At 32.4% G+C, this 24,021-nt stretch overlaps 4 protein-coding genes across 5 annotated transcripts; 2 read left to right on the top strand and 2 right to left on the bottom strand.

Annotated features, from left to right (window-relative positions):
• The first annotated feature begins 1,224 nt into the window (after positions 1–1,224).
• Topors (Topoisomerase I-interacting protein) lies at positions 1,225–10,311 on the top strand. Its single transcript, XM_090103127.1, has 5 exons — positions 1,225–1,290; positions 1,795–2,003; positions 2,469–2,632; positions 6,861–7,073; positions 8,151–10,311. Exons 2-5 carry the CDS (start codon positions 1,812–1,814, stop codon positions 9,601–9,603), a joined length of 2,022 nt encoding a protein of 673 aa, XP_089959253.1. The 5' UTR covers positions 1,225–1,290; positions 1,795–1,811; the 3' UTR covers positions 9,604–10,311.
• A 483-nt stretch (positions 10,312–10,794) lies between these two features.
• LOC149907974 (mitogen-activated protein kinase p38b-like) lies at positions 10,795–16,778 on the bottom strand. Of its 2 annotated transcripts, none has more exons than XM_090103128.1 (9): positions 16,544–16,778; positions 16,047–16,183; positions 15,761–15,954; positions 15,363–15,472; positions 15,020–15,144; positions 14,540–14,619; positions 13,090–13,211; positions 12,427–12,557; positions 10,795–11,973 (listed from the first exon to the last, which is right to left on the bottom strand). In XM_090103128.1, the coding sequence occupies exons 1-9, from the start codon at positions 16,645–16,647 to the stop codon at positions 11,894–11,896; spliced, it is 1,083 nt and encodes a 360-aa protein (XP_089959254.1). In that variant the 5' UTR covers positions 16,648–16,778; the 3' UTR covers positions 10,795–11,893. The 2 variants fall into 2 exon arrangements, with proteins under 2 accessions (XP_089959254.1, XP_089959255.1); XM_090103129.1 differs by lacking the exon at positions 14,540–14,619 and adding an exon at positions 14,268–14,347.
• A 236-nt stretch (positions 16,779–17,014) lies between these two features.
• On the top strand, positions 17,015–17,965 carry LOC149907973 (NADH dehydrogenase [ubiquinone] 1 beta subcomplex subunit 6-like). Its single transcript, XM_090103108.1, has 3 exons — positions 17,015–17,374; positions 17,452–17,553; positions 17,695–17,965. Exons 1-3 carry the CDS (start codon positions 17,132–17,134, stop codon positions 17,839–17,841), a joined length of 492 nt encoding a protein of 163 aa, XP_089959234.1. The 5' UTR covers positions 17,015–17,131; the 3' UTR covers positions 17,842–17,965.
• LOC149907972 (putative dimethyladenosine transferase) lies at positions 17,953–20,420 on the bottom strand. The gene is made up of 5 exons (XM_090103106.1): positions 20,270–20,420; positions 19,976–20,162; positions 19,521–19,824; positions 18,292–18,513; positions 17,953–18,106 (listed from the first exon to the last, which is right to left on the bottom strand). The coding sequence occupies exons 1-5, from the start codon at positions 20,325–20,327 to the stop codon at positions 17,957–17,959; spliced, it is 921 nt and encodes a 306-aa protein (XP_089959232.1). The 5' UTR covers positions 20,328–20,420; the 3' UTR covers positions 17,953–17,956.
• Between the last annotated feature and the right edge of the window lie 3,601 nt (positions 20,421–24,021).

The raw sequence follows: 24,021 nt of genomic DNA, 5'->3' as shown, positions 1-24,021 counted from the left end.
TTCCGATACCATTTAGGAAATGTATAAAATATATTGTTTAAAAAACTATTAATAAATGCATAGATATCCTAGGAAATGTATAATTTTCCTCGGAAAGGTATATAATTCCAATATCGTTCTAAGAAATGTACAAAGTAAATGCTTTCTGAGATAAAACACGTTGTTAATTTTCTTTTTCTTTTTTATCAGAGCACATAGTGCATAGAGTATAATTATATACTATCTATAGAGTGCGAATAACCAAGTGGGAACAGTAGGCACAGGTGGGAACAACACGACGTCACGCCGCGAGCAAAAGTTTGAGACGATGTAATAAAAGTTTCACTTTAATTTTAAAGTAGATATATAATATATAAATAAAAATTTCACTTTAATTTTAAAGTGAAACTTTTATTACATCGTCTCAAACTTTTTGGTCCGTGTAGCGCATGTCGCGTGACGGTCGGCTGCCGAGTAGGTATAAAGCAGTGTTCGGAAAATTTCACTTTTACCGTGGTTTCATAAAACCACACAACATTTTTATTATAAATAAATTTGTGGTGTGTTTTGTATGATACACAGTACACTTTCAAATACTATAAATGTGAATGTATTCCACTATGTAGAGATAACTTTTCATGTTTGGAAAGGCGTAGTCACACGTTACATATACGTTGCATACCTACTTGCCAGGTTAGGTGTGAAAGGGATAAAAAAACATACAGGCGTCATTCAAGGTCATATTTTCTTGTTACAAGTTAATGTTCATACTGAAATCTCTAGTGTATTAGATATTATAAGCTTCTTGCGCTGTACCAATACGCGTATATCAATATCTCAAATGTTTTACATTTCCGATTGCTATTTAGAAAATGTATAGGTTTCTTATAAAATGTGTAATGTATAAGTATAAAATAATTTATTTCACACATGGAAATGTGCAATTGCGATATTTATTTAATATTTATTTATTTCCGTTAGATTATTTATCAAAAAAATATTGGACACTGGGATGATTTTATTTTTTTTATCTATGTGCCTTTTCATTATAAATATTTGTCTATATATTTTTTTATTTACTGTATGGCGGACGGGAGCTGTATAGATCTGTGTGGTATAGATTGTCAAAAAACTTCACGCAGTCGCACTTCCAAGCTCTATTTCAGAATTCAGATACTTGTACTTAAGATGGAATGTATTGGATATTAAATACGGCCATTACATACACGTTGGTACTCTGCACAAGTACTCTGTTTTCAATTATATTATCATCTACAATCAGTCAACGTCGCTAGAGCTCATGCTTCTAAGGTAATGTTTATTAGTGACAAATTGGTTTGAAAAAATGTTATGAAATTTAATTTATCAAGGATTAATATTAACAACAGAATCATAAGAAGTTGTTTGTTTTCTCGATTTGTGTAGATATGATGTGATTATAAATATTAAAATAACCATGATCAGTCATATCTTTTCAAAATCGATATAGTTATTTAATAAATTTGATCTCAGTAATATGACAATCAAAGTTTAGGGAAATTATTATCGTTTCGATTGATTAGAACTTTGTAATAGAAAAGAGTAAATTAAAAGAATAGATACGAAATTATACATAATTTGCCATATTACAATTTGTAGCTATAATTTCCTGTTTATCATAAGTACCAATTCCAATCTATTCCAAAAACAATGACTACACAGAACCACACCATACTATTACCTGATTATCCATTTGCCATTAAACAATATGTATAATAAATATGTAGTAGATTAAATTATTTTAATACAATTTTTTAAATTTGCATGTAATTGTAGGTATATATGGTAGAAAGATGGAGGCATTATCAACTGCCTCCCAAGGGGACAGCAGTGTGAAGAGTGATGACAGTAGTCCTCCCAACGAAGGCGGGAGGAGCTCTCCACCTCCTAATTGTGCTATTTGTCTAGGAACATGTAAAAACAAATCATTTACAGACTCATGCCTTCATCAGTTTTGTTTTAAATGTCTGCTCACTTGGAGTAAAGTAAGTTCACAATAAATAATAATAATTTTGTTTATATTCATTCATATAATATAGAAAGAAAGCTTTCTAGATTCCTTGTGTCCATAATGTACACCAAAACTTCTTTGCTGTGGAAATTTCTACTCTGATTAATTCCCATACCCTTTATTCTTTATATTTCTAACATTCTTATAAATCTAGCTAATATCTATAAAGAAGACTCATTTGATGATGATTGATGACACAGTGATCATCAAAAGTTTATTATCATGTTTTTTTTTTATTGTCTATAGGAAGCATGTACATGATCACAATGAATTTTTCATCACAAATATCACAATTATATATAAAACATAGCAAATATAATTAATATTTGTCTCAAAATATTAGGTTGAATAGGCTATTAAATGAACAGTTATTATATATTATTTTTCATAACGTTTGTGTAAATATATTATAAACTAAATTTTTAATAAATAATTTCAGGTTAAAGCGGAGTGCCCCCTGTGTAAGCAAAATTTCAAATCAATTATTCACAATGTGCGCTCCAATCATCAATATGAACAATATATGGTTGAACAGACTCAAGAGGATATTGAGAGAATTGAAATGGATAACTTTACTAACGCAACTAGACGATTTAGATACAGGTACACTTAAATTATGTTTATTTCTACACAGTGGCGTGCATTCCATAAAGACATAAAGACACTGCCTACCCTACCATTTACCAAACTCTGATCAATATTTAATATGCATAAATGAAATTTACAGCGTCATTAAATTTTATTAATTGCGCAATGTAGTTATGAAATAAAAATATATTTCAAATATATTTTAGATCCATCTATCGGTATTTTGGTACCATTATTATCTAATTTCTATAACACCGGCTCGGCTCAAGTCACTATTCATGCGCTGCACTAGCGCCGCCACAGGACCCAGTACGTCACGGGACGGCAAAGACACAAACTATCCGTGTCTAAGTTTTTATATGTGTGCTCTGCGTGTCTACGCATATTTTATATGTGTGCGTGCCTATAAACACGGCACACTGATGTAATAAAACCACGCACACAAACACACAAGGTAGGCAGTGTCTTTTTACGAAGATATACGAATTAGGTACGAACCGAATTCGGAAATCGGAACTACATCGAAAGTCGAAACTGAAGTTGAATATGCGACCAATTTAAGAAGTGTGATAATGTATACAATTTTGTAGCGTTAAAGACCATCTGCAAATAGTATCATTATTCGTTTGTTTTGTTTTGGAAATAACAAACGTTTACTTTGAGGTTAAATTTGTTTTTTGAGAAAATTAATAATGTTTACTACGACAATTTGCAAGTGAAGTGTTTTGAGAGTAACTAAATAGATTATGTATATCATCAGTGTATTTTGTAAGATAATAAGGCATACCTAATTTAACGAAAAATTCTTATTTTTGTTTTATGAATAAACTTTTATCAAACAGAGAGTGATAGGAAAAAGGCCGATCTATAAATGGATCTATACCGGAATTTGTAATACACAAAGGTAAAGTTAATCATTAATTACATAATATAGAATACTAGTTAGGATATCATACCTACTTTGACAATTATTTTATAGATAATATGACCTATGTTCGTGATATGTTTTCCATTATTTTGCGGAAATACTATGTATCTCCAATCAAATATCAGTACTGCAATATGAAATATTAGTTTTTATGACTTATTATCATTGCAATATTTCTGCCTACCCTGTCCAAAAACTCTGTGCACGCCCCTGTTTCTACATCATGTTATATATATGTAATAAATACTGACTACCTACAATTTTGTCTGAGCATTCTAACAGACGAACGGCAAGTTGTGAATGGCAGAGGCTACTTAAGCTGTCGCCACCTGTCGTCGACGCTTGCAGTTTGCGTTGACAAACTGCAAGCGTTTGACGACATCCGTTTTTGCGTGTCGACAGCAGCAGTCGACATATTGACTGCTGCCGCCGACACCTCGACGACTGCCGTCGACATGTGGCGACAGCTGAAGTAGCCTCTGCCGTTCGCAACTTGCCGTTCGTCTGTTATGGTCCGGGAGCCAGCAGCAGATTTTATGACCAAGTTCCTCTCAAGCGGTAATTAGTAAAATGCATCAAAGTATAGTATTATGAAGCCTCGTGAACGTCAGCTGGAGCTCGGTTGGGGGGAAGAGCGGTTGTAGCCTCCCGTATCAGCTGACGGTTTTTCCACCAAGATACAGCCAGCTGACATATATATTTATCCACAGTTACATATAAGCTATCATCAGGTAAATTTTTGTTTGAGAGGAAATAACGGAAAATAAATTTTTCTTTAAATTTAACTTTCATGTTCGAGACACCAGCTGACGTATAATACACCATGTTGTAACCAGCTGACTATTTTTTTTCGTTGAGATATTGGGTTAGCTACAATTTGACAAATTTTTAGCTGAGAGGAAATGAATGAATGAATGTACTTTTTTTCCTATGTGCGTGGGAGGCTACAACCGCTCACCCCCCCAACCGAGCGCCAGCTGACGTTCATGAGGCTTTATAATACTATACTCTCATGCGTCTGACGAATTATCTCTTGAGAGGAAATAGTTAACCAAATTTGCACCTGGCTCCCTAACCATTAGAACGCTAAGATAAAAGTCACATCTCAGGTACTTAACTGAGTATATTTTTTAATTTCGACCACAACTTATGATGTACAGTCGACTCTCGTTAATTCAAACCTGCGATAATTAGAACCTCTATAATTCAAAGTTATCACGAGGTCCCTACAATATCTCTTTATATTTCAAACTAAATCCTTACATTTTTGTGCACTTGGTAATTCGAATGAAAATATCATTGCTATATAACAAAACGACGCGTTAATTCGATCTCATCGGCGTCCAACACTCGACAATTCAAAGTTGCAGAGAGGTAGGTACATTTTGCGACGAGTTCAAACTTGTTCAATGAGCCGTTGTTTTTGTTATGATTAGTTTGACTTTACACTTCTCACGAATTGGTATGTTTAGTTATCATTCGGTTACTGTAGAATAGCATTTAATAAATAATAATTGATTAACAATTTACAATTCAAAGTTTTATTTATTTTCTCTCACAAATTTTGAACCATTTGATATTTCAAACTCTTGATAATTCGTAGTATTTTGAGAGTCCCTCGAGTTTCGAATTAACGAGAGTCGACTGTATTATTTATTTATACTATACAAAGTAACAACATTAAATTTAAGGATAAAATTAACCATTTATTATAAACTAAATTGTAATCTATATATATAAAACTCAAAGGTGACTGATATAGTGATCTATCAACGCACAGCCCAAACCACTGGACGTATCGGGCTGAAATTTGGCATGCAGGTCGATGTCATAACGTAGGCGTCCCCTAAGAAAGGATTTTAGAAAATTCATCCCCTAAAGGGGTAAAATAGGGGATGAAAGTTTATCGTTTCCACGCAAGCGAAGCTGCGGGCAACAGCTATACTCTGTCCATTATATTATTTGCTTTTTGACAGCTCCACGCCTATGAAGAATTGTATTGTCTATGTTAAAATGTCATACAAATAATTATTGTACTTCATGGACCGCCCCCGCCCACTTAGTGATGTCTACACAGAATTATTCAATGATGGGTCGATAGATTATAATAATCGATAGAAATACTCTAAAATATATCCGATACAGAAAAACTCTTCTAATAAGTTATATCATTTAAACATAAAGACAACCAAATTGTAAGATAGAAACCAATAAATAATAAAATATTAGTTTAGTTTAGTTTTAACACAAAATGCATAGATATGTGGTCTTATTATCACATATCTTATTAGTACGTTTACGTTGTAACTATTATTTACGTACCTAATTCGATTTTTGATAATATTTTGAATTTATAATTGAAATGGTATCACAATCGATAATCTTTTAGACATCACTTCTGGTATCACCCGTCGAGCTGTCAAAAAGCAATTCTTATAGTGGACAAACTATAGTAATAATATAGATGTACATATTTATTTGAATTGTAAAGCATTAGTACTACCCATACCTTCTATTTGATAAACTTTGACCTACATAAAACCAACTGTATATTCATACATGATTGTTGTCTTATCAACAAATTTAAAAACCGTAATAAGTCTTACAAAAGTTTTATTAGAGAGTAATATATTTTTTCTTTAGATGTGATATCTTTATTATATAAGAAAGCAAAAGATGGGATAATTAGATACTGAACAATACATTTGCAATTTGCAACAAAGCTTGATGAAGGCTCAGTGAGCAACTGGTGAACCCCAGTTTCTAGAAGGCATATTGGTTCTTGAAATTGTTTCTTAATTAAAACAAAATTTGCCATTATTATATATATTTTAGCATCTACCCATACCTGATAAAAGATGTTTTAATCACTACATAGTATAAAACAAAATTGCAAACATCTATGTGTCGCAACAGATTTTAATGGGATTTTTCTAATAGATAGGAACTCAAGAGGAAAGTTTTAGTATAAATATATCACAATATAAATAATATGTATGTGTATCCTTTATCATAGTTATTATTGCACTACCCATGTATGTATTTTTGTATTTATTCCTCTATTGTACCAATGGTTGTCTGGAAGATATCGCTCTAAGCGATAAGACCGCCAATTGTACTTAGTGTAAGTTATATTTAAGTGTTTGTATTTCTTGTTTTGTTATCTTTAAGTGCAATAAAGTATTTATAAATAAATAAAATAAATAAATTAGGTTTTAGGCAAATTGGGCGAAGCCGCTGAAAGCTAGTAAAAGATAATGTAATCAAATTGAGAGAAATTTTATTGGTTTAATATTTGTGCAATTATGTTTACAGGACAACTCTTACTTTGCCCAGACGGGATACTATGGCAATTCAGCAGCTCCTACTGCAGCATTACCCCTTAGTGGCTGATGTGCTCCCAACACCACCTCATCGTCGTAGGCCCTCTTCATACTTCAGACGCACAGTATATAGACATAATCTATGGGCTCGCCCCCTTCCTGACTTCACAGGAAGATTTAGAGATTGCAGCCCAGAATTTTACAGGTTTGTTTATAATATGGTATAAGGTGTATTGATAGACACCTTACAAAAGTCACACTAGAAGCTTAAGTTGGTCTGTATGGTCAATAAATCAATGGTTAACTAGTATATAATATACCTAAATAATAATAGAAAATAATTTGGAAAATCCAAAAGTGCACGCCTCATAATTTTTTTTAATAAATACTAGCGGTCCGCCCCGGCTTCGCCCGTGGTACATAATATTTACGTTTTCTCTACATAAAAACCATCCTCGTACTTCAAGGAATATAATAAAAAAAGAATGATCGAAATCGGTTCAGCCGTTCTCGAGTTATGCGCTTACCAACACATTTTGCGATTCATTTTTATATATAAGATTTATTAATTATTATTTTTGTTTATTTAATAACAATTAAACCACATCGAATCAGACCCTGAAAAATGAAAGGGTTCTATTCCTGAGCATACTCAAGCGTAAGAGAAAAAAAAAGACTCGATTAGTAAAGTATTTCGGTCGCTATCGTGTTAACAAGAAAAAGGATCCGCACATACAGACACACGGACGTCCAAGACAGAACTTTTTTAAACTGTTTTTTAACTAGTTTAAATAACAAAAATGACATCAAAAATATCATGAACGTTAAAAATAGTGTTTTTTCTTAATATGTGTGTGTATGTATTATCTTACAAGTGCAATGTATGATACATAAAGACATTTTAAGTTTGAAAAATCAGATGTATTGCGCGAAGTGACAGTGGTACCCACCTCAACGCTTCGCTTATGAGGCGTGCAATAAAAGTATGTTATTAGACTGTTTCCTTTTCCCATCCCAGTCTTCTTTCCTATGTACCCCTCATCAATGCTTTGGTCATTCCATACCTATAAAAGTCACCAATCCATTTGTAAGCGTAAGGACTTTGCAAGCAGTCTTACTTACTTAAAATAATTGTTTTAATGTGACTTGTTGTAAAGTGCTATAAATGAACTCAGATAATATACACCTCATACAGTATACTACACCACTGAATGCATTTGTCAGTAAAAATTAGGCATACTTGACATAAGTACATCTATATTAATACTAATATAATTTATAGGTACAACGACTCTCAAATGCACCGTTTGATGCCTTGGCTAAATAGGGAACTTCACTATTTGTTAAATGAAAATACTGGACATATTGCATATGTGATGAGTCAAATCGCAGATTTACTTCCTAGATATCACATTAACTCACCAGAGTTTCGGGAAGGAATGCAAAGATATTTTGGTGATAGAACAGAACATTTTCTGCACGAGCTTTATTGTTTCGCTTCAACACCTTACGATATATCTGGATATGACCGAAACGTACAGTACACCACGGACTCTCGTATATCCACAATGGTTAATGAAATACTTTCAAGTTCAGATTCGGAAAGCAGTGTAGATTCTGATATAGTGTTGGTTTCGCGTTCCATGGCAGCCGAGGCGCCTGCGGGCCCTTCGCGAGTCCCGGCCCCCGTCTACCCGCAGAACTTCATCTCAGAGCCCACCGCAGACAACGTCATATCTATCGAAACATTATCACAGTCCGACTCCGATGACGACTCATCGGAAGTAATGGTCATTGGATACATAAAACCTCCTCATGCGCGAACGCCTGAAGTAGTCGATTTATTGGGATCAGATAGTGATGTAGTAATTGAAGATGAAACACAACCAGAACCACCTCAAACACCTGAAGTACAGGAAAATAGACCGCCACCACTTGTAAAATTAACACTAACAGAACATAATGCTCAAACTGCCGCCGACTCCGACAGTGAAGGCAGCACGTACACCCCACCGCTGCCTCGCAAGCGACCGCACCTGTCGACGGACACTTCGCCTTCGTCCTCTAATGTGGAAACCTCACTGAGTTCATCTACTACATCTAAATCGAGAAACACATCACCGTCATCGAGTTCATCTACACTTTCCTACTACAGCGATTCCAGTTGTGACTTATTCAATCCACGTGAAAAGAAAAAGAAAAAGAATACGAAAAAAGCGAGTAGTAATTTAGAAAAACCAAAAAAGAAATCTAAAAAAACCAAACCAAATGCACATAAAAATAAGAAAATCAAAACCAGCAGCGCCACTGAGAAAAAGGTTACAAATAATAGTCGTAAGTCTACTTCCGGTAAAGGGGTGAAATCTTCGAAACGATCTAATAGTACTTCTAATACTCCTCCTATCTTAGATCAACCCAGTACAAGCGGTACCCAAAGTAGCAGTAAAAGTAATAAAAAGCGAAAGATTGATAAGAAACATAGTAGCCGGGAGAGCAAAAGACTGAGAAGCGTGGTTAATGTTGTAAATAGGTATTTGAGAAGTTCTAGTAGTCGAGAGTCGAATCACACGACTACCTCAAAGTCATCTTCATCTACTAGCTCTTCAATTCCTGAACGACATGGATCTATTACAGACAATGTTACCAGTGCAAGTGCAAACTTGTCAGATTCATCTGATTCCGAGTACAACCTGCCATTGAATCTTACTGTAAAAATATTGCAGCCTCAAAAATAAAATATGCTGTGATTAACTAATTTATAATTGCCAGAAATTAATTACTAAGATTCAGATATTACACATTATGTGCTTATTATTACTTATACTTACATTACATTCTGCATAGTTATCTATAGTAATGAAGCGAAAATCTTTGTAGCCCTAATATTATTTCTGTGAATGCATGAATCTGAGCAAAATTGTTGAGAAATTATATAAATAAAAATTATATTCAGAGATGATGATTTCAAACAGTTCTTGCTTTGCTATTCATGAACAGATTGTTAGCTACTATCAGTGCAAGAGTAGTTTAATTTGGTTGAAATAAATTCTTAAAAATTTTAAAATCATAAAAAAAATATAATAAATGTATATTTTTCATATGTATTTATGATTATTTGTTATATTAAATATTAAATTAATTGAGGCAGCCAAATTACATCGCGATTTAAAAAATGCTGATATGTGCATGATACTTTCGTATTGGTACATAGCCTATTGTACTAAATGTTAACAATATTCTGTAAATAAATGAATAATTTAGACATAGCTTTAGATTTTTGTAAATGAACAATGTTTTTATCCGGTTCTTGGTAATTTAATATTTATTTCTGGATTTTATTTCCATGTACTTGAAATGATATGTATGTGATATGGATAAAGAATTAAAATTATGCATCATACAAATGGCTTACTTTTATTTCGTACACATTCGTCTTTAATTAAAAAATTAATACAACTGCTAAATAACACTGGTAGGTTTCAAATGAATAGAAACACAATTCTAGTTAAGGCACTTAAATACCTTGGTAAATACCTCATAGGTCTTTAAAATAAAACAATATATTATAATTAATGCAAAAGGTGTAAGGATGGATATGTGTTTGTATGTTACTCTTTACGACAAAACCCGCGGGTTCGTTCATGGGTGCAACAGCACAGCACAACTAGAACATGCGTATTGTCCCGAACTTTTACACGGCGCATGAAGCTCGGGCTGGTTCCTTCCGATTCTTGCCCCCAGATTTAGTATATGGAGGTTCTTTTTAATTTAACTGTCTAAATTCTAGTTTTGAAAGGGTTCGAGAGAAAAATTAATTTAATTTAATAAAGACGAAATGTAAAGCATTTTTTAAAATAATTATTCTAAATATCGTAAATAACGTGGACCTTATGTAAATATAGCTTATAGGTAAATAAAACAATAAATGTAGTTTAAGTTATTTGTTTATCAACACTACATTATTTCTTATGTTACAAATAAAATCTATGGAAAAGAACTTCAGCTAGAAAAATATCTTTACAATATTTTATCGTATGGCTACAAACAATAATAATTCAACAAAATATAAGGTATGTTTCAAACTCTGAGCAATAAAAAGATGCGTCACATCGAATTGGACGGTCTTATCTTACAATAAAAATATAAAGAACATTTCAAAATGTCTATTTTATTCTATCGTATTTATAATACTTGTATAACTTATTTCTATGGCGTTTAAATTTTCTCTTAGCACCAGCGTGACAAGGCCAAATCACAAGCAATTCAATTACACGTGGCGCGAATATAACATTAATAAAAAATTATAAGCGAAAGCTACTGCAAAATTTTCACAATATACCTAATTACAGAATTCGCTTAGCGTACAAGCATGTGTTTAAAATTTTATAAAAAGCTTAAAGTTATAAGTCAAATTTAAATAAACTGCATAATATATTTGCAATCAATCAGTTAAGCTAAAATTTATATAAAAAATTATTCATTCATAACATTAAAAGATTAATATATGTCTATTTTATTGCTGTTGGTGTGTATAAGTGTTTTGTACTATTCATTTTTGTACTATTCAATAATGATAGACAAAAATGAATATAATAAGACTAACTATTAAGCAACGTTCTTTACTGCTACATTAATTAATATGTAATACATTGTAGCAATAGCTTTAAGTATACCCATAATTATTTACCTTTCGGGTTTATTTATTAAAACGCAACATTATTCCCAATTATAAGTATAAAAAAGTAAATATGTACTTTGCATGATATCATATAATATGTGTGTCTTGATAATAAAAAATGCATTTATGTTTACCAATTTTTAAAGCATATATTTTGTATAAAAAAGATGTAAAATGAACTCAAGAACTAAACACATCTATTCGTAAATTGTTAAGCTTTAATTCTGCTAAGCTGCTCAATTGATTAAAGTGGTATGTATTTGTTGTGTTTATCTTTGTCACACATGACAACTAAACTACATTTTAGAATGTATTGCCAGTAAATGGCATATAATTTATTTGGTAATTTATGAGGGGTTAACTTCCACCACAGTGTTCATGTGTTGAGGGTGCGGCTTGAACTCGACCACTTCATTCCACACCAATTCTGAAATAAAACCAATTTAAAAAGTGAATTTTCGATGAAATATGTGGAGCAGAATTAAATAAACATTATCATCATCATTAGTGTAACAATTAATCAGATAATCACTTTACTTCGTTTTTGTTTACGAACACAAAGGTGATAATCGAACCGCAACCATATTTTATTCTTGAAGATCCCTTCTGAAATAACATCTTGTAAATCCCTAATTTTCACAACGGTGTATTTAAAATAAAGTTTAGAAACCTCTATTTCAGATATACTTACATACGTCTAGAAACCTCTATTTCAGATATACATACGTCAATGTTATTTAGTTGGGCTTCTGCAAACAAGTTACCAGTTTTTAAAGAATGAGGAAAATTTAATTTGGCAATAAATGAATGTACTGGGAGGGATAAGGAAAAGTAAACGAGCCTAGTAACTCTGTATGCTTTATTTGGTAGATTATATTACCCTTCCACTTGTCGACGGGCAGGTCCATGTCCTCGAAGCTCTGGTCGTAGGGCGCGGACACCGGCTCGTCGGTCGGGTCCGCGTACTGCGCCAGGTACTCGTGCGCGAGCGCCTGCTCCGCTGTTATACGCCTGGAATATAAGCCAATTATATTAAATAATTTGCGATTAGTCCGGTGCTGGGGGTTGCCATGACCGTATAAAATAGTATTTATTCAATTGTGGGAAAGTGATTGCGCTAGACGACCTTTATAGATAGGTCTGTCATTCTTTCAAGAACGTATTTTAATTAAATAAAAGTATAGAATAAGTCAAGAGAAGACAATCATTGCGATAATTATGTTGAGATATCACAAAAATGGTTTAAGAAAATGACTAGGCACTACTGAAATGATTATCATTATTATAAATAACTAGATAACTTCTCAAACTTTTATTACCCGAGTCTCTATGAGGAAAAATTCGATATAATTATTTTAGTTTGTGATGAATAAACGCAAAAAATATCTGACTGATATTTTTTATCACTATGCATTATTACTGAATGTCGAACGTCTTTTTTATCGCGCAATAACCTGTTCGTCTGCTGTCTGCGGGACGAGTGTTAAGTATGGTTCAAATACATAATATGTAAAGTAAAAAGGAAAAAAGAAAACAATCTTACTTATCTGCGTCCAACTCGAGCATGAGTTCGAGCAAGTTGACGGCGAGCGGGTTTGCGCCGCGGAAAACTTCGCGAAAGTCACGGCGCCGCAGCGTTGGCAACGATTGGATGTAGTTACGGGCCTGAAAGCATTCCAATACGAGTCAATTTATAAGCTCCCACGCTTAGATGAATAACGCCTAGATCGATAGAGGCCTATAATCCCTAGTCCTAGTCTTCCTACAAACGCTAAAATATCTAAAGTGAAACGAAAAAGAGATCGACAGATACACGTGAGCATTACCTACTTGCTTAAGTTCGCAAGGCACGCAGCCACGCACGCGCACGTATAAAACTTTACAGTACACAGTAGTGTTCGGGCGGACAGACTACTGAGCTTGAGCCTGTATTTGGCTCAGTTTGAATAACTCACTTTACTTGCGCGTAGTCGGTTTCTAGGCGTTATTATTCTAAGCTTCCACTTGGAATAGGAACTTTATTAAATAAAAAAGAATAAAAAGACGTGATTCTTTGATTCAATTTTCGAATTTTTAGAGTAAAATAATAATAAATTATACTTTTTTTCTGATTTAAACAAAAAATCTCTTTTTTTTCTCAAAGCGTCAAACTTTCGCTGTAAATAATTTTATAGATATACATATAATACGCCCACAAAGTTTTATATAAAAAAATCCCCTCTCTATATAGATAGTACATTGCAATTTCTATAACAAAAATAGACATTAATCTTTCACAACACTCCACAATGCAAACATATACACATATACAAATACTTGTGTAAACATATTGGACTGATTTAAATGGATAAAGACTCATCACTTGTTTAAATAACGGATTGTTTTTTTTTTAAGCAAATACAGGTTTTGATATACTTAGTTCACTTTAAATATTGTTTATGAATATAACTTTTGCTTACTTGAGTAAGTTTTATTAGGTATTCAGAATTCATGCGTATTAGAAAGGTAGGCAATTAAAAATATGAAAATTTTTAATTATTAGCAATAATAAAATTATGGAAAATAAGTTAACGGTGGATTATTTTTTAGTAGAAAATGTTAAATTAACAGATTTATGTGCCTGATTTGTTACACGCTATAGAAATAATATATCGCGTAATGCTATTAATATGTGGAGCAGTATTATAATTATTTATGTTATATAACCTCATTAGTCCTTACCTCTTCACTTATAATTTTGTCTATGGTCTCCTGTTCTGGTTTCCCACATAAAAACAATATTCTCGTGAGGTGATCAATATCTGAATGCGTAAACGTTAAGGTTACAAGCACCAAACTTACACAAGCATAGAATGAACAAAGACAGTCTCATATTATTTAAAGCCATGTTATATGCTGGTATGTATACAAGGCGCAATATAATATAAACCGAAGCAGAACATATTATTCACATAATAATGCCACCAGACCCAGGACTACAACAAGTTACTTACAGATTCTGAAGATATTTTCTGCATAAACTCCTGAGCTGGTGTGCCCAAAATCTCCATTATTAAATTCAGTTGATGGATATCTGTCTCGTCCATTAAGGTTGCAAGCAAAAAGAAATAATAATATTATCTACTAACACTGAGTTGAGGTTACTTGAAGCATACTAAGTTAAAATAGTTTTGAAAAACTTAGAACACAAAATTATGACTACCTGACACCACAGCACCTTTGAAAAGAGCTTAATTACTTTACTAACAAGGAAAGATATAAAAAATACAAGAATTAATTTATAGTATGTAACCATATAAAAATGATCATAATGATAGAAAAAGAATAGTTTTTAGCACTGTACCTGCATACCTTGTATGCCTTTGGACAATTATCAATTTTTTTATAACTTACCTTTCAATACAAGCGCGCAATCTCACATAGCTAACAATGAACATTAACTACAGTTATATAATTGTACTACAAAAGGATACGGTCAGTTCCAGGGAAGAGAGTCCTGCCGGTAAGCAACTCGGCCATTATACACCCAACAGACCAAATATCCACTGTTTGATTGTAATGCATCCAGTTAAGCATGATCTCAGGAGCCCGATACCATCTAAAATTAAAAATAGCTTTTGTCTAGTTCATACTGGGCAACCTGACAAAATGTGGACTGTTTTATGTTGCAATGAAAAGATGTTTTACACATTGAAGAAAAGATCTACTGGTATGACTTTTCACCATAGTGGACATAGACCAAAAGTGGAAATTTTCTACAATATCACTATGGTAATTTTTTAAAACCCTACCCCTTTTTATATTTTTTATACTGACCTAGTAGCTACATAACCAGTCATTTCAGTTTCAGTTGGTCTGGCCAAACCAAAATCTAGAATTTTCAGTTCACAATCTTCATTTACTGCTATGTTTGAGGGCTTGAGATCCTGTGGAATACTATTTTGTTACACATATATATGTAAATTCTTACTTTACTCAATTATTAAACTGTTATTTACATTTTTAACCATCTAAAAAAAGAAGATCGCAATTCCACTGTTTTTTAACAATGTTAATAAGAAGCTTCAATTTATATTCTTTAGAATTTAATGGGTACAAAAAAGAGCAGCTGAAATAAATCATGTTTCTCATATATTATCTTATATTTATCACACATATTTACCATAATATATTTCTGATATTTATAAAATATGTATATAAGTTAAATGACTTACTCTATGTATAATTCCTGCAGAGTGAATGTACTTAAGTCCTCTCAATATCTGGTAGACAAGAAATTGGACATGATCATCAGATAGTTTCTGTGTGCGTATAATATTGTTGAGATCAGCTCCCATTAGATGTGTAACAAGGTACACTTGTTGAAACTCTTCTAAACTCTTTTCAGGTGTGAATACATCTAGCAGACCTAGAATATTTAAAATGTTGCTTACATTTTAAAAAATCCTAGGTTGATTCACTTTTAAAGTTATAATAAAATTTTCTTTATAATCAACATACCAATAACATTTTCATGGTTCATGTGCTTCAACATCCGAAGCTCACGATATGTTCTTTTAGCATGTACGGCTGATTGAAATGGTCTGGCCAATTTTTTTATTGCTACTTTCATATTATGCAGTGTATCTATAGAGGAGCTGTGACAAATAATAATAAACAATATAATTAAATATATAAAAATAGAATATGCCTTGAATAAGTAGGTACCTGCATTGTTTATTTATGATATCTACAGTTAGCTTTTAATATGCTTTTGGGGACTAATTACATACAAGAACTTTGTCACAGTGATAGCAAACATAATAACAAGATAAGAAATTAATATGAAAATAATTTCTACCACCCACTCACACATTTGCACGATATTACGTTCATTTTTTATAATAGATATCGACTCACACTATCTCATATATTAGAACATTCATACAAATTATTTAAGTTTTGAAAGCATGTTGGCACTGTGCCTATGATATCTTAATGAAATAAATATTACATACCAAACCTGCCCGTAAGCGCCAGAGCCTACAGGTGTAAGCATCTGATAACGTTCCGGTACTATCCATTCTGTTTTATTGATTTCTACGGTATGATAACGAGGCATTTTTTCACTTAACTTAAGTAAGCACCGCAAGAAAATAAAGAATATATTTTTTAAAACAAATTGTTTTAGTAAAAAAGTTCCCAAAATGAAAATGTCTAATTAGATTTAGATTATAGACACAATTGTCAAACTTGTCAATGTCATGTGAATATGTGGTTAAAATGTTGCCAATACTTAATTTACAAATAGTTTCGATTCTTGGTATTTACCATTTCAATCATAATTTAACTTTATGCTACAAATTGGCTACAAGCTTAGGCTACAAGTAATTATATAATTTAAAACATCAGCGTTTTGTTTTATTTTGAAAGGCAAGGTCGACTTCTTTTAGGATGGTAACTATCTGAATCTGTCAAAATTATTTCATTCAAAATTTGGTCAATCTGTCAATTTTATCTACTCGCTGCTATGTTATTTGGACCTCTCATCTAAATTAATTCATACATATTGCCTCAAAAAAGTTAGGCAAAGTATAAAAATAATAATGGCTCAAACGGCGGGCGTAAAGCCCATGACCATAGCTGGTCGTGTGGCTATGGAAAGGGAAAGATGTATTGGAATGACTGATGCTGAAAGGCAGTGGCGAAAGCAATGGTTAAAAGATCAAGTTTTGGCTCCTAATGAACCCGTACACGTTGAGGAATACTGGAAGGAACGTACCAATCCTATTCGGCGATTCTACCGTAAACCATTAGATTTATTATACGACAAGCTAACCCCTGTTTTGGTAAGATTACATAACAAAATAACCTAAACAAATATTTACAGCAAAACGTTACTTAAAATGAACTATTCCGTTTGTAGGGAAAACATCGCGCTGCCGATTATAGATACATCACTGGAAAACTTGGTTTGATCGCTCTTGGTGTTTTAGCAACACATTACTATTTCAAGTATAGTGGAAATGTAAGTTAATATTTATATTTTATAAATATCTGGTTAACTTATGACTACAAAATTTTCTTTTTAAAGAATATATAACATCCCTCTTTACGTATATAAGAAGATACAAGTATAATAGAATTTGACATGTGTGTTCCATTTCAGGACTGGACCAAAAAAGGAGGATGGAGAGTTTTACAATCTAAGCCAATGGTATTACCCGGACAACCAGGTTTCCCATTTGTATCTGATCGTACATCTGATAACGACTATGCTGATAGAGGATTCAAAAAATCTGCCTTTATTAAGTAAACAGTGTTGAGTAAACTTGAGGAATAACTTATAATTGTTAGATCAATCATTTTTAGATATGAACATTTAAATCAAAGTTACTGCTTATGTAGAGTGGATAATAAAAACAACTTTATTAAGCAAAGTGTATTCCTTCTGTATTAAATGCATGTAATAATTTCATGAAATCATCACAATCCATTGTCCTGGCTCTCATTTGATCAGCTCCAGCAGTGGTCAGTACATCTTGCACCTTTTGCTTAATATCAAAGTCCTCTGGTATCTCCTACAAAATAAATGTGGTATATTGTTCATTTAATTCCTTTTCTGTATTTTATAAGCTATTTATAAAAATATTGGTCAATTCATAAGTAAATAAAAACTAGTAACAGTTAAATTAACAGAAGTGTTATTCCAAAATATTTTAATCTACTCACTAAGCCATAATATTATAAGATAAAATATTTGTACCTTATTGTGTAAAGAACAGTGAACTCTATAATTCTTTTCCAAAACAGCCATAGTGGTGCTGTGTTTAAAGGCAGCAGATAGTGTTTTGTTCTTTCTTACAAAGGCTATCCTTGTAAGACCATCCCATTCTACAAAGTTAATGGGTGGTGGTGGATTTCTTGGTTCTATTCTTACCACACTTGACTCCACTTTTGGTGGGGGTCTGAAGTTATTTTTACCAACCTGGAAAATATTTCATATAATAAAACTGTTGAAATGCTCAGACCTATAATAAATGAATACAAAATCTAGAACTTGCATATACAGTAGCACCTCGTTAAGTCGAACCTCGATAAGTCAAAAACCTCCAAATCTCGAAAAAATGTCTTGTTCCCTTCCCTTCAAACCCGAAAACCTCCGTAACTTGAAATCTTGGCCCTCTGTTAGTCGAAATAATCACCGAGTCCCTCCAAGCCATTTTGGTACATATTTTCACTCTATAACTCGAAAAATTAAATTTGACCTCTGTATCTCGAACATGGCAACATTTTATTTTACAATCTTTATAACTTGATCATTTGGACTTTAACAACTTGCCGACAGTGCAGTACACTATAATTGTTTCTTAGAAAACATTTTAGGAGTATGCGATAATAAATTTATGACTCACATAAACACGTGTTTGCATTAAGTAGGTATCTGATCACGAAATTATCGATTCAGTAGCTCAGAAAACCGATACTAATGATTAAGATGACATAGAAGACGTGAATAGTACATGCGCTCCATGGGTTTCCATCAAAGAGGCAAGAACCGCATTGAATACCTTACGAAATTTTATAAAGCAAACCAGTATATTTGAAAAAGAAGAATTTTCTGCTCTTTATAGATTATAAAATGCTAGAGAACAACCAAATTATCTAAAGCAAAAAAAATACTGACTTTTTTAATGCCATATTTTTTATTTTAAAATGATTTGAAATAATGTTGATTTCTAATAAATAAAAACATGTTTGTGGCCTCTGCAAGTTGAATTTTAATTTATTTTACCTCTGTAACTCAAAATTTATAAGAATAAACCTCAAACTCTTTATGTCGAATCAAAATCTGCCTAAGTCGAAATCCTCCATAAGTTGAAAACTCTATAACTCGAATTTTTTGGCGTCTCCCTTGATATTCGACTTATAGAGGTGCTACTGTAAAATTATTTTTAAATTTTTATATATAGTATAACAATAAATTAACTGTACCTTCATTAACATATCCACTCTTGCCAAAAGTTGTGTGTTTATAGACAACCTACAGTATAATTTGTCACCAGGTTTTGCTACAAGCCTCTGTGCAAATTCTTTTTGAAACATTAATACTGCACATCTGAAGAATGGTCTGTGTAGTAGGAGCTTGAATACTAGCGGTGAACTAATCTGATATGGTATATTAGCAACACATATATCAAAGAATGGCAACTCTGTTTTTAAAACATCCCCTACTAGGATTTGTAGTTTGGCCTGATATGGGGTTCCTTGAACTCTCTTCTGCAATTCAGCAACCAATCTAAAAAATATTACTACTTTAGTATTCATTATATTAAAATTTAAATCCAGAAATCTAGAAAATATACATAAAATTACTTAATATGTAGGTGATCAAAAAAATACAACTATTGTTGATAAAAATGAATGATGAACCTCAAAATAAAAATTACCTGGTATCAATTTCACAGGCTACAACTTTCTTTACTCTGTCAAGCATTTTTATTGTCATGTTACCGGTACCAGGCCCAATTTCAAGGGCTACATCTGTTGGCCGTAAGCCTGCCTTGTCCAGCATAGATGTGATGATAAGTGGATTCTTCAAAATGTGCTGTCCAAAATCCTTATTAAATTGTATTCCTGTAAAATAACGTATAGGAACATTAAAAGAAATTGCAAGTGCAGTCTCTCATCACGAAATTCAAAAATAGGCATGGAAAGTTAACCTCACTTATACATAGTGATACCTTGTTTTGCAATTTCATTGTGAACTCTTGATTTCTTTTCAGCTTTTATTTTAGGCATGGTGATTTATTATTTAAGCAATTTACAAAAGCGAAAAATATTTTTTAAAACGATACTCAATAATATAAACATATGAATAATTATGATTCAAATTTCTAGTGACAGATGACATTGACAAGTGAAAATTTGACAAAATATTGTATGTTACCATTAAAAATAAAACAAAAAAACAATGCACGTGCATGTACTAGATCCTTAGATCATTAAGTAATGGATGGAGCACGCTGGCAAATGTTCTAACTAAACTTTCTGCCGGTTTTGGTGCGGGGAGGGTAACTCACACTTTGAAACACAATCACACATTCACAAAAATAATTTGTGTCTCTACAAACTCAAACTATTACAAAATGGACAGACTAGCATGTTTTTGCACACATACATCGATTACACAGAAAAATCTCTATACATATACGTAATAATACAATCGCTCTAAAGGGATGTAACCATATCGATATTATAAAAATAATAATTTTGTTGAAATTAGAAATAACATTAATATTATATTCATAAAAAATACTACACAGGTCATTTGTAACGTTTTCATCATTATTATATGCATACGAAAAAACAATAAAACGCCATTTTATTTGTATTTGAATATGTATTTATTCAACACATCACATATTATATTCAATAAAATAAATATCGGTCCAGAAATTTTTATTATTTCTGTACCGAGGTGTCCATTCTGATTTTCTCCCACAGCATTCAATCCACCTTAGCCTTAAAGCAGGATTTTTTGTAAATCTGAAATATACGCAATATTCGTACATACATATAAACAAAGTAGCTGCTCCGCGCGGTTTCACCCCCGTGACTCCACTCCTGTTGGTCGTAGCGTGATGATATATACCTTCCTCGATAAATGGGCTATCTAACACCGAAAGAATTTTTCAAATCGGACCAGTAGTTCCCGAGAATAGCGCGTTCAAACAAACAAACAAACAAACAAACTCTTCAGCTTTATAATATTAGTATAGATTACATAATAGAAAGGTTACAAGATTAACATTACAAAAAAAACGGCTAAATGCGAGTCGGACTCGCGCACGAAGGGTTCCGTACCATTAAAATGTTCTGCCAGTTAAAAGTAACCGAGCGTAAATTTTAATAAATATATACAAGAATTACAAAATAAACATTATACTCCTTTTTATGCAGTTGTGTAAAATTTTAATATAATAAAGATTAATTCTCATCTCATTTCAAATTATACTTAGAAAAATATTTTTTTATCGACGTTCAAGTTAAAAGCAGTCCGTCACTAAGAAAGTCGTAAAAATTAACGACCTTTTAAGCGACGAGTTTTTAAATTCAACTCTATCACTAAGTTCATAAAGATTAAATTTGAATTTCTCTTCAAGATAGTCTCGCTACATCACTTTATAGTCTCGTGGGGAGTGCGGTTCAATATCGCGTTCTAAATTCAACTTTATCGCTTAGTTCATAAAGATTAAATTTGTATATTTTCTCTTCAAGATAGTCTCGCTACATCACTTTATAGTCTCGTGGGGAGTGCGGTTCAATATCGCGTTCTAAATTCAACTTTATCTCTTAGTTCATAAAGATTAAATTTGTATATTTTCTTTCCATGATAGTCTCGTGAGGCCGCATCAATGATCGAGTACACACATGACTCGATTATTTGTCTTGATCATATCGCTAAACGATACATCGACGATTATTAGAAATTGCATTTAATTAGAAATGTACGTTAAAAAAATAAAAAAATATACACAAATGAAAGGTTATTCCATCTTTTTTAATATTCGACATGTTTGAATTGCTTCTGCAAGACTTGACAGTGCAAAACGGCATTTTTAGCGGAGCACTCGCAGACGTCCTTTCGATGTTTTACGAATACGCAGAGTGTTCGTAATCGATTACGCAAGTAGTTTTTATGAAAGCATAAGATTTTTCGATTCGAATAATCTTATACCTCGGCAAAAGGGGAAACGCCTGCGTGTGTTATCCATTACTTAATGATCTAAGACTAGATCTGTGCGTGCAACGGTGCATGCATCAAGGTGAGAACCTTGTACAGTCAGAAGCATAAATATATTACCATTTGCAGATTAGCAAAAATATCTGTCATAAGAACGGGTTCAATAATATCTGTCTGCCCGTATACAGCAAAAATATCTGACATTATGAGGCAGCATAATAAAGTGGCATCAAAATTATATGACGAAAATGTAGAGCAAATAATTGTGACAACCTCTCGAAGCATAAATATGTGACGTCACCTAGGAGGCAATAATATCTGACACAATTTTATATTTCTGTATTGTAAAATATAATTGATTCCTCACAAAAAGCATAAATATGTGACACTAGCTTTCCGCCCACGGCTTCGCCTGCGTTTTCACAGAAATATCGCATAGTTCCCGTTCCCGTGGGAATTTTGGGATAAAACCTATCCTATGTGTTAACCCAAGTTACCCTTTATATGTCTGCTAAATTTCATTGTAATCGGTTCAGTAGTATTTGCGTGAAAGAGTAACAAACACACATACACATCTTCACAAACTTTCGCATTTATAATACTAGATTAGTAGGATAGGAAGTAGGATTATAGTAGGACTAGTAGGATAAGATAGGATAGGACTTTAAAAAGGCCAAACGTTTTTTTATTGAATTAGTGTTTTGTATTTTGCTGGGGGTAAGAATATGAGCAAAAGACACATTATAATATTTTGTTAATATTTTTTATTTAAATGAAATTACGATAATATGATAACTTGCCATAATTTTCGATACTCAATAAAATAATAGCAATATTATAGGTAAATGAAAATGAATAACGGAGCAATCGTGTCAAACGTCGCTAACGTCAAATATAACAAAACAATTTCTAAATAATACACGAAGGTTACACTGAACCTTCAAATAAAATAGATCTATCCAAGTGGGTATTCATATAAGTATATGAATACTTTAATTTTGTCATGATATGATATCCTTCTAATATTATAAATGCGAAAGTTCGTATCATGTAAGGATGTTTGTTACTCTTTCACACAAATAAAAGACAAAACAATGGAATTTGGCACACACATAGAAGGTAACTTGGATTAACGCTTATGAGAGCTTTTATCCTGGAAATCCCACAGGAACGGAAACTATGCGTGTTTTTCTTTGAAAACGCGGGCGAAGCCGCGGGTGTTAAGCTAGTAGGATATAATATCTAGACATACAATATGTAGTACGACGGCACATATTAATTAATATGGTAATCATGTTTTAAAACAACGTAGTTAAAATAAAATTTATTTATTTTATATTAATTCAATATTAAATTGAAAATAAAATTGTGTCAGATATTATTGCTTCCTAGTTGATGTCACATATTTATGCTTTTTGTGTGGAATCAACGCAAAATACAGAAATATAAAATTGTGTCAGATATTATTGCCACCTAGTTGGTGTCACATATTTATGCTTTGTGTGAGGAATCGAAGCAAAATACAGAAATATGAAATTGTGTCAGATATTATTGCTTCCTAGTTGATGTCACATATTTATGCTTTTTGTGAGGAATCGATGCAAAATACAGAAATATGAAATTGTGTCAGATATTATTGCCACCTAGTTGGTGTCACATATTTATGCTTTGTGTGAGGAATCGAAGCAAAATACAGAAATATGAAATTGTGTCAGATATTATTGCTTCCTAGTTGATGTCACATATTTA

The sequence above is a fragment of the Colias eurytheme genome, chromosome 6 (assembly GCF_061535395.1).
Source record: "Colias eurytheme isolate Ceu_HAF_F1 chromosome 6, ilColEury1 Martin Lab GWU primary, whole genome shotgun sequence".
Classification (NCBI taxonomy): Eukaryota; Metazoa; Arthropoda; class Insecta; order Lepidoptera; family Pieridae; genus Colias; species Colias eurytheme.
This window is presented reverse-complemented; position numbering and strand designations above follow the sequence as displayed.